The 17,785-nt window shown below is 37.0% G+C and overlaps 1 protein-coding gene across 1 annotated transcript in view; it reads right to left on the bottom strand.

Moving 5' to 3' along the window:
• CKAP5 (cytoskeleton associated protein 5) overlaps nucleotides 1–17,785 on the bottom strand; it is a 107,109-nt gene that overhangs the window by 23,958 nt on the left and 65,366 nt on the right. The window contains exons 17-28 of the mRNA XM_027114809.1: nucleotides 15,643–15,828; nucleotides 15,020–15,114; nucleotides 11,933–11,990; nucleotides 11,715–11,840; nucleotides 10,961–11,100; nucleotides 10,651–10,825; nucleotides 9,954–10,067; nucleotides 8,379–8,507; nucleotides 4,266–4,460; nucleotides 3,753–3,888; nucleotides 2,519–2,607; nucleotides 366–491 (exon numbers count right to left, since the gene is read on the bottom strand). Coding sequence (XP_026970610.1) covers nucleotides 366–491; nucleotides 2,519–2,607; nucleotides 3,753–3,888; nucleotides 4,266–4,460; nucleotides 8,379–8,507; nucleotides 9,954–10,067; nucleotides 10,651–10,825; nucleotides 10,961–11,100; nucleotides 11,715–11,840; nucleotides 11,933–11,990; nucleotides 15,020–15,114; nucleotides 15,643–15,828 — 1,569 coding nt within the window. The remainder of the gene's footprint in view (nucleotides 1–365; nucleotides 492–2,518; nucleotides 2,608–3,752; nucleotides 3,889–4,265; nucleotides 4,461–8,378; nucleotides 8,508–9,953; nucleotides 10,068–10,650; nucleotides 10,826–10,960; nucleotides 11,101–11,714; nucleotides 11,841–11,932; nucleotides 11,991–15,019; nucleotides 15,115–15,642; nucleotides 15,829–17,785) is intronic.

Genomic DNA, 17,785 nt, shown 5'->3' with positions numbered 1-17,785 from the left:
TACTCCAATAAAGATGTTAAAAAAGAAAAAAAAAGCGAAATGATCAAACTAGCCATATATAGTTACCAAGTCTATCTTTTAAGGTCAGGTACAAGAAAGAATAAAGGAGTAGTATATTACATATGTGTAGTTGATTAAAAAAAAAATCAATGACTACTTTCCAGTCTTTGATTCTAAAAACAAACAAAAAAAACCCCCAAAAAGAGTCTTACAGAAACAAGATATAATTTATAAGCAAAAGATTCAGTTAATTATTAGATATTTCACAATGATATGAATTTCAGACAGAAAAATTATTCTTGATTACAAAACGAAACTAAAACAAACAAGCAAAAAACTCCTGAAGATTCTTATTTCTTCCTTACCTTTAATCCTTTCTCATCTTTCATTCGTTGCTCCTTTCCATTTGGAACAACAATAAAAATAGGACCAGATTTGTCTTCATCTTCCTTTAAGCTGGTTTTGCTTGGTACTTTCTTTCCTTGTGCAGTCTACAACCAAGGTACAGGGAATACTGATTAGCTTAGACTACTCCTTCTTGGGAATTCGCTGTTACTGCCCAGCAAAAGGGCACTATATAAACCAGAGACACCTTTCTATATCATATTCCAAATGAAACAAACAAATGAACCATAGAATCTTGCATTTGATATGTTTGTGTACAGGTTTTCTAAAAATGTTTCTAATAGCACTCTTAAGTAACTGCTGGTTAGTCCTTGGGCTGGCATGTGATGTGGTTGGAAAAGCTGCTATTATATATCATTGGTCTGGGTTACTGGGTTACTATTTCTGATTCTTGGAACTAGTTCTTTTAAAATAATTATTGATATAACTGACATATAATGGATAGTTCTTTTCTTTCTTGGAATCTTCAACACTGTTTATAGCTTTCCATATTAATGACATTTTGAATGGTATGCACACATTTCACATAACTTGAGAAAACTTTTCTGTTTCTCTGTATATAAAATGTATCTCTTTAACATTACTGTAACTGGAGACCCTTTGAACCTGTTTCTAGAGAGAAATTTCCTAGAAACATTTTAAATACTTAAGTTACTAAAGTGGCTTTTAGGGACTTCCCTGGTGGTCCAGTGGTTAAGAATCCATCTTGCAATGCAGGGGACACCGGTTCAATCCCTGGTCAGAGAACTCAGATCCCACATGCTACGGGGCAACTAAGCCCGCGTGCCACAACTACAGAGCCCACGTGCTCTGGAGCCCGCGCACCACAACTGGAGAGAAGCCCGCGTGCTGCAACGAAAGATCCTGCGTGCCTCAACTAAGACCCGATGCAGCCAATAAATAAATAGATAGATTTTTTTTTTAAGTGGCTTTTAAAAAGAATCCAAGATCTAGAATCTTTGTATCAGATGGAAAGAAATTGTGAACACATGGTATATATATTTAAGGTAAAATTTGAATTTAATTACTGGAATTATTATTATTATATTATAAATATAGCAAAAGTCTGCTATTTTTAGTAGGCCAGCATTTCTTTCTACTTCAAACACTTAAGTCATTCAGTCAAAACAAATGTGAGATCATTTATGTGAAACTGCTTTGTAAACTGCAAAAGACTGAAAAGAAAGTTGCATTAAGAACAGAGTCAAAAATACTTCAAAGCACTTGTGATCAAAATACTGAAATAAGCGCTTGTTAAATTTGGGAGGAGGAGAGGGAGAAGGACAGGAAAAGAACAGCTTCACTGGATAGTTCAGAAGATAATTACTCATTTAAATTAACTCACTGAGTTGAAGGATCCAAGCATAGGGAGGGAAAATGAGTAACTAATATTTAGAAGAATGGCCACAGAGTGGCCCTTCTATAATGTGGATGTAATAATAAATGTACTGGATAATAAAACATTTCCTACTCTGCATACTTTCATCAGTTACATGCAGTTAATGAAATAGTTTTCTCTATTTATATTTACTATTAGATTTACTACTGATTGCACAGTTTTGCAATTTTCCTTTTGTAAGTATTAAACAGTCAATTCTTTGAATACAGTGACAAGCTCTGAATCTTGATATAGAAACTGATGACAATTTGCTATGATTCAAAAAATTAAATGAAAACACACCCAGGGGATATTTAAGGTTGAGCATTTGAACACATTTCTTTAAATTGTCCAACTCTGCATGGATGCTAAAAGGATTGGTGATGCATCAAATCCCATCGGTGTGGGGACAGAAGATATTTCCTTTTAGTTTAATCAGAACACCTAATATAATGACTTTCTGCCAAATGTAAAGGAAGTTGCCTACTACTGAAAATCTCCCTCAAAGTCCTGGATGACAGAAACCCTGGCAGTAGCTCTTGAGAATAGGAGTCTTTGTTTTGAGGTAACATTAAAAGTGAGACACAGAAGCTTGTATAAATAAATACTTTATAATTAGATAATATCAAGAGTAGTAATAATCTTTCATATGTAATATAATCTTTGCTAAAAGAATGACTCAGTGTATAAAACACTTAAAAGCAATTCTACATCTAAGGTGCAGAATTAACATACCTTTGCTTTAGAGGAAACTCCTAGAGCTTTGGCCTTTTTTGGATCAGGCTTGGGTTCTACAGTGCCAGAAACAGAATCTTCAACAGGTGCTTTGAGAAAAAAAAAAACATGTACTGTAAACATAAACTCTAACTAATATCACTATATTCTGGGCAGGTTAAATATATAATGATGGTGAGAAAGCCAGTAGTTTTAAATACATCTATTAAAAAATTATTTTTATTTTATTTTTTTGAAAAGTTTTTTTTAAACAAATGTATCCATTTTTAAAGCACTTTCAGTTAGATTTTTTTCCTAATCTTTTTTCTCCCCGATTTCCTCATGAAATTAATTCAGAAAATCTGCATCTCCTTTATCAACATTTAAACTGCAGTTTAAAACCATTTTCTAAATAGCAGTTAAAAAACCTTTATGTTAGACTGATACTTCCTTAAGGGAACAGTCTATCACCTTTGATACTATAGTAAACTATATATACCATATAGCAAGATCCCAATAAATGTTATAACTGAATATATACTTTGATACCAACAATTTAACACATGTAAAATTTCTCACTTTATAGCAACAATAATTTCTACCCCACTAAACAGAATATTATTATTTTGTTTAAGCAATAAGTCTAGAAGAGCAGCGGTTACAGATCAGTGTTCTATTTGTACATTTTGGAATTTTAACATTAGGATGAAGAAATCAAGAATTTTCCCTTGAAGAAGTTTAGTAAATATTAGAATGGATCAGCAAACAGCCAAGTGTAGTGGAAGGGGAACTCATTTATGAATGAGTTAAGCAGAGGTCTCTGCTGGTTCAGCCACTGGCTGGCTGTTTGGCCTTGTGCAAGTCACTTAACCTTTGGTGTTCCTTACCTGTTAATAAAGAGGGTTAAGCTAGATGGTCCCAATTCTCCTTCTAACTGTAATATCCAATAGCAGAAAATAATTGTGGAAACCTTAAAAGTAAGATTGAGCACTTGCTTTCTGGAGTATTTCATTGTGATACTCCCAAACTCCTTTTTGGAGTTGGAAATCAAATTATTCATCCTTAAACCCTCAGCACAGTTCCTGGCATAAAACCAGTAATTTGACAAATGTTTATGAAAGGAGGGTAAGGAGATGGAGGGAGGATTTGGGATCTAAGCCATGAGGAAATGTGATTAAAAAATGAAGGTTTCTATTTCTTTAAGAGTTCCCTTGACTATTTCCTTCCCCTTTAACCCTCTCAAAATAAGAGTTACCTGAGGCAGGCTGGAATTTGGCTGGAGCTGATCCTCCCACGGATTTGGAAGTTGCTTTAGCAGGTGCAGCGGGCTTGGCTGGCATGTTAGCTTTGGCTTTCTCTAACATGGCCAACACCTGATCTTTAGAAGTTGGCTACGGAGACAATATAACAGAGGTGAGAGGCCACATAAATGATATACTCAAGCTATGCTTACTAACAGATCTGCTGTCAAATCCTTGAGCTCCTAGTTTTGAAATACCAATGAAGTAAGGGAGGCAGCACATAGTGCAAGAGAAGTAACACATTATGAAGTCACAGTAAATTAGCTGCCATTCTAGAAGGTCACAATTTTCATCCCTGCAAAGACAGCAGATTCTTTAGAAGTTCTACACTACTAAACATTTTATTTCTGCTCTCACTGGGATTTCAAGTTGAAACTCATAGGAGGTTAATATGATCTTTTGCCTATATAAATTCATGTTCAATATTTTTCTAAATGGCTTTTAACAGCAGCAACAAGTAGTAGTACTTTTAGTTTCCCAGTAGCCTTGGCCATTTTCTCATATCCTAAATGCATCATGAAGAATGGCAAGGCATCTTGGGCCTTCTTTCGCACATCTCCGTTGCGATCCTCTAGGCAGGAGTAGAGGTGGGGAACACAAAGGATAAGGTCTGTGGGGGTGGAACGGAGAGTCGGTAGTTTCTCAGCCAGCCAGCCCAGAAGCTGCCAAAAGAAATAAAGACCAGTTACACACTGCACATAGAAAACTGTCATTATTTATGATCTTCAGCTTAATGATTTTATCAGTACTAAACACTGAATTAGTTCTCACACTACAACTTTCCAGTGTGAAATCAGTCATTTCCATTGTCCAATTAAATGATAAACATGCAATGAAGATAATCAGCTAAGATAAGGACACAGTTTTTTGGACCACGTTTGAGCATTAGGTTATAAAGCTTTAATAGTTCTTAATGCATCTTAAACTTTCACTTCTTTTTTAATTCTAAGAACTATTCAGCTAGAGAAGATGCAAAATATTTATTTGATTAGAAGATGACAAGTTCTACCAGGACTTCTGCTTTCTGCCTTACATAGACAGTTTTTCTCTATATCTCTAAAATATTCGTTTTATTTTTTGTTTTGTTTGTTTTTCAGCCATGCCGTGTGGCTTGTGGGATCTTAGTTTCCCGACCAGGGATCAAACCGCAGCCACGGTAGTGAAAGCAGAGTCCTAACGACTGGATGCCAGGGAAATCTGTATTTATTTATTTTTAAAATTAATTTTTTAAACTAAATTTATTTATTCATTTTTGGCTGTGTTGGGTCTTCATTTACTACGCATGGGCTTTCTCTAGTTGTGGTGAGCAGGGGCTACTGCTACTCTTCGTTGTGGTGCGCTGACTTCTCATTGCAGTGGTTTCTCTTGTTGCGGAGCACAGGCTCTAGGTGCATGGGCTTCAGTAGTTGTGGCGTGCGGGTTTCAGTAGTTGTGGCTCGCAGGCTTTAGGTGCATGGGCTTCAGTAGTCGTGGCACGCAGGCTTCAGTAGTTGTGGCTCATGGGTTCTAGAGCGCAGGCTCAGTAGTTGTGGCACACGGGCTTAGTTGCTCTGCAGCATGTGGGATCTTCCCGGGCCAGGGCTCGAACCCGTGTCTCCTGAATTGGCAGGTGGATTCTTAACCACTGCACCACGAGGGAAGCCCTGCATTTATTTTTTAGTTGAGATATTTATTGAGATGATTATATATTCACATGCAGTTATAAGAAATAATACAGAGAGATCCCAGGCACTCTACTCCGTTTCCTCCAACAGTAGCACTTTATGAAACTATACTATAGTATAAACAACCAGGATATTGACATTGATACAATCCACTGATAATACTCAGATTGACCCAGTCTGATTTTGTCTCATTTGTGTATGTGTCTATATTGCTTTCTCTACAATTTTTTCATGTGTTAGTGTATTCCCGCAGTCAAGATTTTGAACAGCTCCATCCCAAGGATCCCATGTGTTGCCTCTTTTATAACCACATTCACATCCCTCCTCCTACTCCCTAATCCCTGGTAACCACTAATCTGTTTATCCATTTCTAAAATATGAGATTTCAAACTCATATAAATAGAATCATATAGTATGTAACTGTTTGGAATTGGAACTGTCAGCACAATTCCTCTGCGATTTATCTAACTTGTTGCGTGTATAAATAATTTGTTTCTTTTACTGCTAAATAGTATTACACATATGGATATACAATAGTTTAAGCATTCACCTGTTGAAAGACATCTGGGCTGTTTCCAGATTTTGGCTATTATGAATCAGCTGCTATGAACATTTGTATATAGGCTTTTGTGTAAACATAAATTTTCATTTTTCTGGAATAAATGCCCAAGACTTGCTGGGTCATATAGTAACTACAAGTATAGTCTCGTAAGAAACTGCCCAACTGTTTTCTGGAGTGGCTATACCATTTTACATTTCCACCAGGAGAGTGTTCAAGTTTTTCCACATTCTTGCCAGAATTTGGTGTTATCACAATTTTTTATTTTAGTAATTCTGATAGTTGTCTGTGATATCTCATTGCAGTTTTAATTTGCATTTCCTTGATGGCCAATAATGTTGAACACCTTTCATGGGCTTATTTGCCATCTGTATATCCTCTTCAGTGAAATGTCTGTTCTTGTCTTTTGCCTATTTTGTAATTAGATTTTTAACTGTTGAGTTTTGAGAGTTCTTTATATATATATATATATATTCTCGATGATAGTCCATTATCAGACACAGAGGTTGCAAATATTTTCTCCCACTCCAGGCTGTCTTTTCATCTTCTTCACATGGTCTTTTGTAGAGTAAGAGTTCTTAATTTTGATGAGGTCCAATTTATCAAATTTTTCTTTGATGAATTGTGGGTTTGGTGTCTAGTCTAAGAATTCTTTGCCTGAAGAATTTCTATATCTTGAAGGTTTTCTCCTATGTTATCTTTAAAAGTTCTATAGTTTTATGTTCTACATTTAAGCCCATAAATCCATTTTGAGTTAATTCTGGTGTAAGATGTGAGGTTTAGGTAAGGTTTAATTTTTTTGTCTCTGGATGTCAACTGCTCCAGCATCATCTGGTGAAAAGGCCACACTTCCTCCACTGAATTACTTTGGAAACACCGTTGAAAATTAGTTGCTCATATTTGTGTGGGTCTATTTCTGGGTTTCCTCTTCAGCTCCACCTATCTGTATCTATCCTCTTCCTCCTACCCCTTGCTATCACAGTGTCTTTTTTTTTTTTTTTTTTTTGCCACACAGCTTGGCTGGGGGGATCAGTTCCCCAACCAGGAATTGAACCTGAGCCCTTGGCAGTGAAAGCATGGAGTCCTAAGCACTGGACCGCCAGGGAATTCCCCACAGTGTCTTGATTATGTTAGCAATTTAATTTCGTAAGCCCTAATATATGGTAGAGAGGTTCTTTCCATTTTTTTCCCTTTGTCAAGACTGTTTTAGCTAGAATATAAATTTTAAAATAACCTTGACTTTGTCTACAAAAAAACTTTCTTGAATTTTGATAAGAATTACATTAAATGCATACATCAATTATGTATACATTAAATGTATAGAACTGACATTTCTAATTTCTACTATGTTAAATCTTCCAATCCACAAACATGGCATGTCTCTACATCTATGTGGGTCTTCCTTGAATGCTTCATCAGCATTTTTGTAATTTTCAGTAGACATATTTTGTATTTGTTTTGTTAAGTGTATAGCTAAGGATTTCATTTTCTTTGGAGTGACTGTAAACTGTACTATGTTTGTAACTTCGGTTTCCATATGTTCAATGTATTATAAAGAAATGTGATTGACTTTTGTCAAATGTGATTGTGTTTATTTTGTATCCTGCAATCTTACTGAACTCATTTATTAGTTCTAGGAGTTTACTTGTAGATTTCCTGGAATTTTCTATGTAAACAGTCATGTTATCTGCAATTACGGATAGTTTTATTTATTCTTTTTCCAACTGTATGCCTTTCATTTCTTTTTCTTGCCTTATTGCAGTGACTAGAACTTCCAGTTCTATGCAGAGTAACAGCAGTGAAAGTGGACATTCTTGCTTTGTTCCTGATCTTAGGGGGAAAGCATTCAGTCTTTAACCACTAAGAATATTATCATTTACAGAGGTTTTTTGCAGATGCTTTTTATTTAACTTGAGTAATTCTCTTCTATTACTAACTTACTGACAGCTTTTATCATGAATAGATGTTGGATTTTCTCAAATCCTTTTTTTTGTCAACTGATAGGATTATATGACTTTTCTTTAGCCTGTTGGTATGATGGGTGACACTGATAGACTTTTGAATGTTGAACTATTTTTATGTCATGATTAAAACCTCTTACTTTACCATTTAAGAGTTCAAGCAAAGAGAAAACTTCACAAAAAGGCTAGTCCTTTAAAAAGTTTGTTAAAAAAGCACATGAAAGGAAAAAAGAAAAGGAAGCACATGAATAAAAAAGCTCCAGGAATTTGGTTTCATATTATTAGCGATTTTATAATGGAACTCATTCTATCCATTCATGTATATTTATTAGGTAGGTCCAAGCCTCTATGAAGGTAGAAGACATGAGTAAAGCAAATCATATTTGTGGTACTAACCTCTTGCCTCAAGAAAGGATTTTCCTTTTTGAGCTCTTCAGAAAGATCTTCCCCCTCCAGCCATTCCTTCATGCCAGTCTGTTCTGCCCAAGCATTCACTGTTGCTAGGGCCGCAGCTCGAACATTGTTCTGAATGGAAGAGAGAATCAATAAAGGTAACACTGCTATGGTTTGGAGGTAGGGAGTGAAAAGCCTGTTACTTTATGAACACGAACAATGGAGGTTTCTCTAAAGTCCACATGAACATACTTCGAACATACTTCATCTTCTTTGAAACAGAATGTAGATCCACGTTGTACTAAAACTCCAAAGTAAATTAGAAACATAAAACTCCAAATTGTAAAGATCCCATACTCAGTTAATTAGGGAAAACAGTGACCTGGGCATAAAATATCATGTTAGGGGAACAAACTCTTAGGTTTTGTTTCCTGAACTTCTGGGGACTCTTATGTCCCTGTTTATCTGCTAAAGAATGTAATTCTACCTGTTAGAGAACTCTTAATAGTTAGACTGAAATTAACAATTTGATTGAACATTTTTGTTTTTATATTAATTTGCATTCATAGAATGAGAACGACTTACTGACGTGAAAAATATTAAAATAGTCCAATTCCTCAAATTAAATGTATTACACAAAAATAAAGAGACATTCGAATATTCAATTAAGGATAAACATAAGAGCTTGCAACTTTCAATGTGACAAATTCCAGGACTGTGAAACTGCAAATATCTTACTGAAGTACCAGAAGATCCTACTCTAGTAGTTGAGGGAACAGGTAGAAAATAAAATACATGATCCAAAATTTATATGTTTATTCACTCTTTATACCAACACCTTAAACAATGATATCATAATCATAATAGCAACCATTTTTTGAGTACATACTGTATGAGACAGGTACAGGTACTTTATGTACAGTTGCTTATTTAATTCTGTAAGAATTAAATTTCATAGATAAAAAACTGAAACTCAAAGAAGATAAACAACTTATCTAAGGGTCACAAAGCTAGTGAGATATCTGATCACCTTAATAATGCCTGGGAGGTAAAAATTTTTACGATTTTCCTCCTAATATTCTCTTCTCTAACAAAGTTTATAAACTGTTTACATGCACTCTTACATGTAAGAAAAGGATTGGGGCTTCCCTGGAGGCGCAGTAGTTAAGAATCTGCCTGTCAATGCAAGGGACACGGGTTCGAGCCTTGGCCCAGGAAGATCCCACATGCCGCGGAGCAACTACGCCCGTGCGCCACAACTACTGAGCCTGCGCTCAAGAGCCTGCAAGCCACAACTACTGAGCCCACGCACCACAACTACTGAAGCCCGTGCACCTAGAGCCTGTGCTCTGCAACAAGAAGCCACTGCAATGGGAAGCCCGCGCACCATGACGAAGAGTAGCCCCCGCTCGCCACAACTAGAGAAAGCCCGTGCACAGCAACAACGACCCAACACAGCCAAAAATAAAAACAAATAAATTAATTAATTAAAAAAAAAAAAAAAAAGGATTATTCTTAGCCCAGTCATGTGGCTGGCCTATTCCAGAACAGAGCTGTGGTAAAAAGAGCCAGGTTTACCTTGCTGTCTCCAAGCACTGTGATGATAGAGATGCCTAAGTTCTTCACATGTTGCTTGATGTTTGGGCCCATGGCTACTGCCAACTGCTGGAGGATATTCAACGTCTGCTGCACCTGGGTGGGAAAAGCCAACACCTTACGTTCAAACCATTGCAAGGTGTGCTCAAAGTTTTGCAAGTTTGCTGCTATACAGTCAATGCAGTAGGAAGTTTCTGGCCTACTTTAAAAAATCAGCTCATTATGATACTAATCAGCTTATGAATAATTTTTGGGTGATGGTGTCTCCTTTTATCATCAGTTCATAAAATTGGAATATTAGAATTTTCAACTAGAGATTACAATGCTTTATAATTTTAAAGTAAGGTAAAGCCTAGTTTAAGAAAAATCTCACATAAAAATCCAAATTTAAAAATTAGAAATTAACTTGTTTATGGGTATTACAAGCAGTTTTATACAAAAATACTTAATATCAGAGCCCTGTAAACAGCAAATCTGAGATTCATGAAAATTTGATTAATAAACTTGCCATCTACCAACATATCTTGAGGCACACTTAAAAAATTAAAGGAAGCTATTTCTAGTTCAAAGCAATAGAGAGACTAACTCCTTTTTGTTTTTGCTGCTGAAGGTTACTGAAAAGGATCACCCTGCAGGGGCAGAGAGGGGAGAGAAAATAACAGGCATATATTCTACGTACCAAGATTTTATTTGAATCGTTGAGTCGACCCTTCAAGGCAGTTGGAAGTTCACCTATGTTTGGCTGGATAAATTTTGCTTCATTGATAATACCTGCCACTTCATCTAGGCCTTCTTTCCTGATCTTCCAATTCTTGTCACCAATCTTAGACACCAACTCTGAAGTGATTTTATCACTGAAAAAAAAAGACAGAATCCTTAATTCCAGATGCCTAAAAGAACAATGATGTCACAGAAGTACCCTGACTGAGAAACAGAAGACACCATTAAGAACTAAGTATAATACATCAAATAAATCATTAGCAACAAACCTGATTTCTGTCCTTGGCAAAAGATCCACAACATCATTGCCCCCATCATCTGGTTCGTCTCCATCTTCTCCTTCATCTGTACCACTTGTACTGTGTTTGGAAATCCCTCTGGTTGGAGCAGGTGGGTTCTGTCCCTGCATCTACACACAAATAAGTCAGTGAGGCTAATGAACTTGATGAAGAATATGAGAGCAAACTGGTTAGAGAATGGTACCTGTGTCAAACTTTCATATTCCTTCATAATATTTAATATTCACACAGCACATATTTTAATTCCTACTTAGATTCCAATTTTGAGACTATGTGACAAAAGATATCTTTATACAAACCTATTAGAATATGACTTCTCAATCATAAAGCTGTCATTTGACTTGTATGCCCAAGACAATACACAGCAAGTCTGCCAAAACTTAGCAATTTCAATTAGAAAGTTTATTCAAGGAAGGTCAAGTTTCTTTTTACTTAAAAAAAAAAATTTAATGTTATATTTAGTGTACTTTTGGAATAGGTAATACATTCAAAATGTTTAATATTCCAAAGTCACAAAGGGGAAAATGTCCCATCCTATACTATAGCTATCTAGTTCTCTTCCTCACAAAGTCATCTATTTCTTATGAATTCTTCCCAGGGATACCTTATACATATAAAAGCAAATACATACATATTCTTCATTCCAAAGGGTTAAAAGTTTAAACTTAACTAATATAAGCATTCTCAAGTCAACTATGGATTGTATCATTTGTGGAATCTTTACCTTCTCAAATTCTGCATCTATCTGGGATAGGAGGGCAGGCTTCTCATCCTCAAAGAACATTCGCAAAGAGGGACCAACGTACAGATACATCACGCCAAGCAAGGTGATGGCAGAAGTCCTCACAGCCTGGCAGAACAAAAATAACTTTTCAGATCAGAACAGAACCATAAAGATGGCTGTACTTACTGCTCTTCCTATATATGCTGGTATGTACTCACTGGGTTTGTTGCAGCAAGAGCTGTCTTCACATTGCTAATGAAAGCTTTCACGTTCAATCTAGAAGAAATGATACTTAGAATGAAAAACAAGTGAAACCTCAAAATACTCAATGGAGTTTTATAAAGCCAGACTCTAGAACCAGCTTCCTTTAGATATGTCCTGAGTTTCACCTATTCTCTTTCTACACTCATTTAAAGTAAGCTTTAAATACTATCTATATGCGTTAGATCAATCCAGTGTTGATCTCTTTCCTGAACTCCAGATTCATATATCCGACTGCCTTTGTGACATTTCCATTTTTATGTCTAGTAGATAACCTACATCTGTCAAAACCAAACTCCTGATTGTCCACAGCCCGCCCCCAAACCTGTTCTTCCCATAGTCTTCCCTATCTCAGTAAACAGGCACTTCACTCTCCAGTTGCTCAGGCCATCCCTGACTCCTCAGTCACCCTTGACTCCTCTTCTCTCTTAAGTTCAATATCCTGCTTAGTTCTACCTTCAAAATATATTCTGAATCATAATACTTCCAAGCCATATAATTTCTTGACAGGATTATTTCAGTAGCCTTCTAATTAGTCTCCCTGCTTCTGCCCTTGATCTTCACTATCTGTTCTGACTGAATAATCCTTGTATTATTCTGCTCAAAACTATCTAATGGTTTCCAATTTATTCAAAACTTTGAGGCCCTACACAACCTGGGCCCCTGTTCTTTCTTCAATCTTTATCTCCTACCACTCCCTACTCCCTCACTCTTCTACTCCAACTGCATTCTGAAGAACAATTACTCCTTGCTATTTTAAAATATACCACATGTGCTCCTGCCACAGGGCTTTTGCACTTGCTGTTCCCTTCGTCTAGAATGTTTTTCTCCCAGGACTTCCCTAACCACTTCCTGACGCAGTGGTTAAGAACCTGCCTGCCAATGCAAGGGACACAGGTTCAAGCCCTGGTCCAGGAAGATCTCACATGCCGCGGAGCAACTAAGCCTGTGCACCACAACTACTGAGCCTGAGCTCTAGAGCCCGCGAGCCACAACTACTGAGCCTGCGTGCCACAACTACTGAAGCCCGTGCGCCTAGAGCCCGTGCTCCGCAACAAGAGAAGCCACCGCAACGAGAAGCCCACGCACCACAACGAAGAGTAGCCCCTGCTCGCCGCAACTAGAGAAAGCCTGCGCACAGCAACAAAGACCCAATACAGCCAAAAATAAATAAATAAAATAACTTTATAAAAAAAAAAAAATCTTGGCTTTGCCACTTTCTGTGACTTGGGCAGATCACTCAAGCTTTCTGTGCTCTAGTTTCCTCATCTATAAAAGGAGAGAACAATACCTCACATGGTTTTTAATGATGATTAAATCAAATGAGTTATTATTTAGAAAGTGCCAGGCATAAAGTAAGTCTATAAAATTTTGCTAAATAAAATACAATAGTTCCCCCTTATCTGGGAGGGATACTTTCCAAGACCCCCCAGTGGATTCCTGAAACCGTGGATAGTACTACATATACTATTTTTTTCCTATACCTATGGAACTATGATAAAGTTTAATTTATAAATTAGACACAGTAAGAGATTAGTAATAATAACTAATAACAGAATAGAACAATTATAACAATATACTGTAATAAAAGTTATGTGAGTGTGCTCTTTCTCCTTTATCAATTTTTTCAACTCTACCAGAAATGCAGAGGCTGCTTCACTGGCAAACGCAGCCTCTCCTATAATTTTTACATTTTTCAGTCCCAACCTGTTTCTGAATCTGTGTAGCCATCCTTACTTGCAGCAAATGGCTTGGTGTCACTTGTTTCAGGGGATCCCTTACTGAAATCTTCATAGCCTGCACGCTTTTGGGTGGAACACATTGCCATCAGTCATGTTTTCTTTCCGTTTATGTCTTCCACCCAAAAATTCAATGCCTTTTCCATCTTAACTAAGCACTTACAATGTTTGCAGTTTGAGGTGCAACAGTGAAACTCACGAATTTCTTTTTCCTTCACAATTTATGGATAGAAGATTCTTACTGTAGATCTTAGCAACCTCAGCATGCCAGTTTTTTCTTTCCTTACTGAGTTGAGAACTTTCACTTTTTTACTTAAAGGAAGCACTTTACAGCTTCTTTTTAGCATATCCAAATTGCCAGCATCTCTACTCTTGCACTTTGGGGCAATTTTTTTTTTTTTTACGACTTTTTTGATGTGGACCATTTTTAAAGTCTTTATTTAATTTCTTACAATATTGCTTCTGTTTTATGTTTTTGTTTTTTGGCCGCGAGGCATGTGGGATCTTAGCTCCCTGACCAGGGATCGAACCTGCTCCCCCTGCATTGGAAAGCAAAGTCCCAACCACTGGACAGCCAGGGAAGTCCCATAGGGCCATTATTAAGTAAAATAAGGGTTACTTGAACAGCAGCACTACAATACCACAAGGATCGACCTGTAACTGAGACAGCTACTAAGTGACTGATGGGTGGGATACACTGGACAAACGAATGATTCATATCCTGGGCAGGACAGAGTGAGATTTCATCATGCTACTCAGAACGGCCCACAGTTTAAAACTTATAAATTGTTTATTTCTGAAATTTTCCATTTAATATTTTTTGAATGCAGTTGACTGTGGGTAACTGAAACTGTGGAAGGTGAAACCACAGATAAGCGGGGGACTACTGTAAACAAATGTGATCAATAGACAAATAACTTTGGGAAAGAGTGGGTTAAACAAGTGTCTCAACTGCAGGACTTCTCAGAGCCTTTAATTTTCCAACGTGCACTATAGATCTCTAAACAAGTGTGATTTTATATAGTATTTTCCAAATGTATTTGACTAGAAATCCTTGGAACTGGCTTTTCTGTGGGACAGTTACAAATACTTGAGGAAAAATAACTTAGAGAACTCTAATATTAGTGGATATCAAAATGCAGGAGCACAAGCCAATATAGGCTTTTGGAACAAAGGTAGTCTTGTTTTATATAAATTATAGGCAATCCAGCTCTGGCTTCTCAGAAATAAGCAGCAATAGCTACAACAAATATAATCACCAGTTAGAGACTGGCAAAACATGTGCTTGATTTCTTTCTGACTTACCCAGAAAAACCAAATTCTTTTATTGCATTTGATAGCCAATTCAGAGTTTCTGACTGATTCTTGGGATTCTTCTGTAAGAAAGCCATTGACATAACCTGGAGTGGAAAAACAAACATACAAAAAACCAAAACAGATCTGTGTTTTCTCTCAGATTTCTCACAGAAATATAGCTTGACATTAAGGCAGTAGTAGATTAAGCGTGGTTTTCCTGATGCTAACACAACTGCAAGAATGCCTTAGGAATGAAATATTTAATTTACACAAGAAAATGAGGTAAGTGATAGAAGTATTAAAAGCATTCTCACAGTATTGTACATCAACTAATACTTCAATAAAAAAAATTTTTTAAAAGGCAATCTGGACTGTTTACAACTTTTCATTAGTGGTCACTCTGGATGATAATGTCTTAAGAGAAAATTACTTTCATTCTTAATAGAATATTCTTGACTAAGACAATTTTAATTATCAGGCAACAGTGCAAAAATTACTAAAGGTAAAAGTAAAACAGTATCAAAAAAGGTTTTACTTGAGAAGAAAAGAACTAAAGTTTAACTAATAACTTTAAACTAAAATTTGGGAAAAAACTGGGAAAACTTGAGGAAAGAGAGCTCTGTGTCACTAACCTGTTCAGCTGTCCATGGCAACATACAAGCTTCTGCTATTGCTGTCATAGCTTCTTTTGCATTGTTCCCACATTTCACATCTCCAATCTTGTCTACAAGGCCATCTAACACGATCTGAGCTGAAGTTTTGGAAAAATTTCCCTTCTGGGCAATCAAAGCAACTATGTGAAGCTTCATTTGCATCACCTGAACAAGGATAAGTATCAGAAAGTTATGAGTAAGCCAAAGACATTTTTTTGGCGGGGGTGGGGTGTGCCACGCGGCTTCTGGGATCTTAGTTCCCTGACCAGAGATTGAACCAGGCCCTCGGCAGTGAAAGTGCCAAGTCCTAACCACTGGACCGCCAGGGAATTGCCCAAAGACATTTATTTATTTACTTATTTTTATAGCAGCCTGAAGATGTAACAGCTGAGAACATGACCAAACTAAAATCAAACTTTAAACCAAGAAACAAAATAATTTTTATCCTTTAATTGTTATCAATTAATGTAGCTGACAGCTAAGACAGAAAAAAACTCAGTGTTTTAAAATATTAACAAGCAATGTTACCACATGAAGTTTATGAATTGAAAAATATAATTTCTATATTCTCCTTCTCCTATGGTTATCTGCATATAGTACTGAGCATACATCCTGAAATACATAATAAAATGACCATACTAATTCAGAGTTCCTACTAGAGTTGCCCACAAAAAAAATTACAACCCTCGTGTACACACACACACACACACACACACACACACACACCCCAGAACTTGAGAGATTTAAAGAATTTGTAGATTTTTAAGTGGAAGAATGGAAGGAACTGTGAAAAACAATTTAAAGATATTAATGTGATGATGGCAGATGTCTGGGACTTCAGACACTTTTGACCGAAAATATTTCCCTTTGTCCTGTTTAAATATTTAAATAACAAGTGTTGGCAAGGAAGTAGAGAAACTGGAACTCTCCTGCACTGCTAGTGCAAAGATAAAATGGTACAGCCACTTTAGAAAACAGTTTGTCAGTTTCTCAGAAAGTTAAACACAGAGTCACCATAAGACCCAGAAATTCTACTAGGTATATACATGTGTTCACACAAAAGTTTGTACATGAAAGTTCATAGTAGCATTATTCACAATAGCCCCAAAGCAGAAACAATGCAAATGCCCATCAACTTATGAATGGGAAGGGACTTCCCTGGTGGTCCAGTGGTTAAGACTCCGTGCTTCCAATGAAGGGGTCGCGGGATCCCTGGTTGGAGAACTAAGATTCCATATGCTGCGTGACACAGCCGAAGAAAAAACAAAGAACTTATGAATGGGTAAATAAAATGTTGTATATCCATACGATGGAATACTGTTTAGCAATAAAAGACTGTAGGGCTTCCCTGGTGGCGCAGTGGTTGACAGTCCACCTGCTTATGCAGGGGACGTGGGTTCGTGCCCCAGTCTGGGAGGATCCCACATGCCGCGGAGCAGCTGGGCCCGTGGGCCATGGCCGCTGAGCCTGCATGTCCGGAGACTGTGCTCCGCAGCGGGAGAGGCCATGGCCGTGAGAGGCCCGCGTACCGCAAAAAAAAAAAAAAAAAGACTGTAGAGTTGATATATGCTACAGTATGGATGAACCTTGAAAACATTATGCTAAGTAAAAGCCAGACACAAAAGGCCACATCATTCTATTTACATGAAATGTCCAGGAGAAGTGATCCATAGAGAGAGAAAGTAGATTAATTGTTGCCAGGGACTGGGGGTGGGGACTTGGGGAGGAATAGAGAGTGACTACTGATGGGTATGGGGTTTCTTTTTGGGGTGATGAAAATACTCTAAAATTAAATAGTGGTAGGAGTTGCTAACTATGTGTATAGACTAAAAACAGCTGCACTGTGCCGTTTAAAACAATTTTATACCCTCAGGAAAGTTGTTATAAAGGAAAAAAGATATAAAATTATCTCTTGATATGGATCTAATACAAAGAAGTGTATTAGCTCAAATCAGGTGTGCTTCTTTCACCTATCTGAGAAGCTACGTAAGGGGAGTTTTAAAAGTGGTGGTGTGAGGGGAAGAAGGCAGTATCAGAACCTTCTGGCACGGGAAACCTTTGTGGAGCTGGATGGTTTGGATGAGCTTATAATGCAGTGCTAAGGGAACAGTGAGCAAGGGAG

This window comes from Aethalodelphis obliquidens, unplaced genomic scaffold (genome assembly GCF_003676395.1).
Source record: "Aethalodelphis obliquidens isolate GAN/ISIS:26980383/991018 unplaced genomic scaffold, ASM367639v1 scaffold14, whole genome shotgun sequence".
Classification (NCBI taxonomy): Eukaryota; Metazoa; Chordata; class Mammalia; order Artiodactyla; family Delphinidae; genus Aethalodelphis; species Aethalodelphis obliquidens.
The sequence above is the reverse complement of the archived record's forward strand: the minus strand, read 5'-3'. Positions and strand labels throughout refer to the sequence as shown.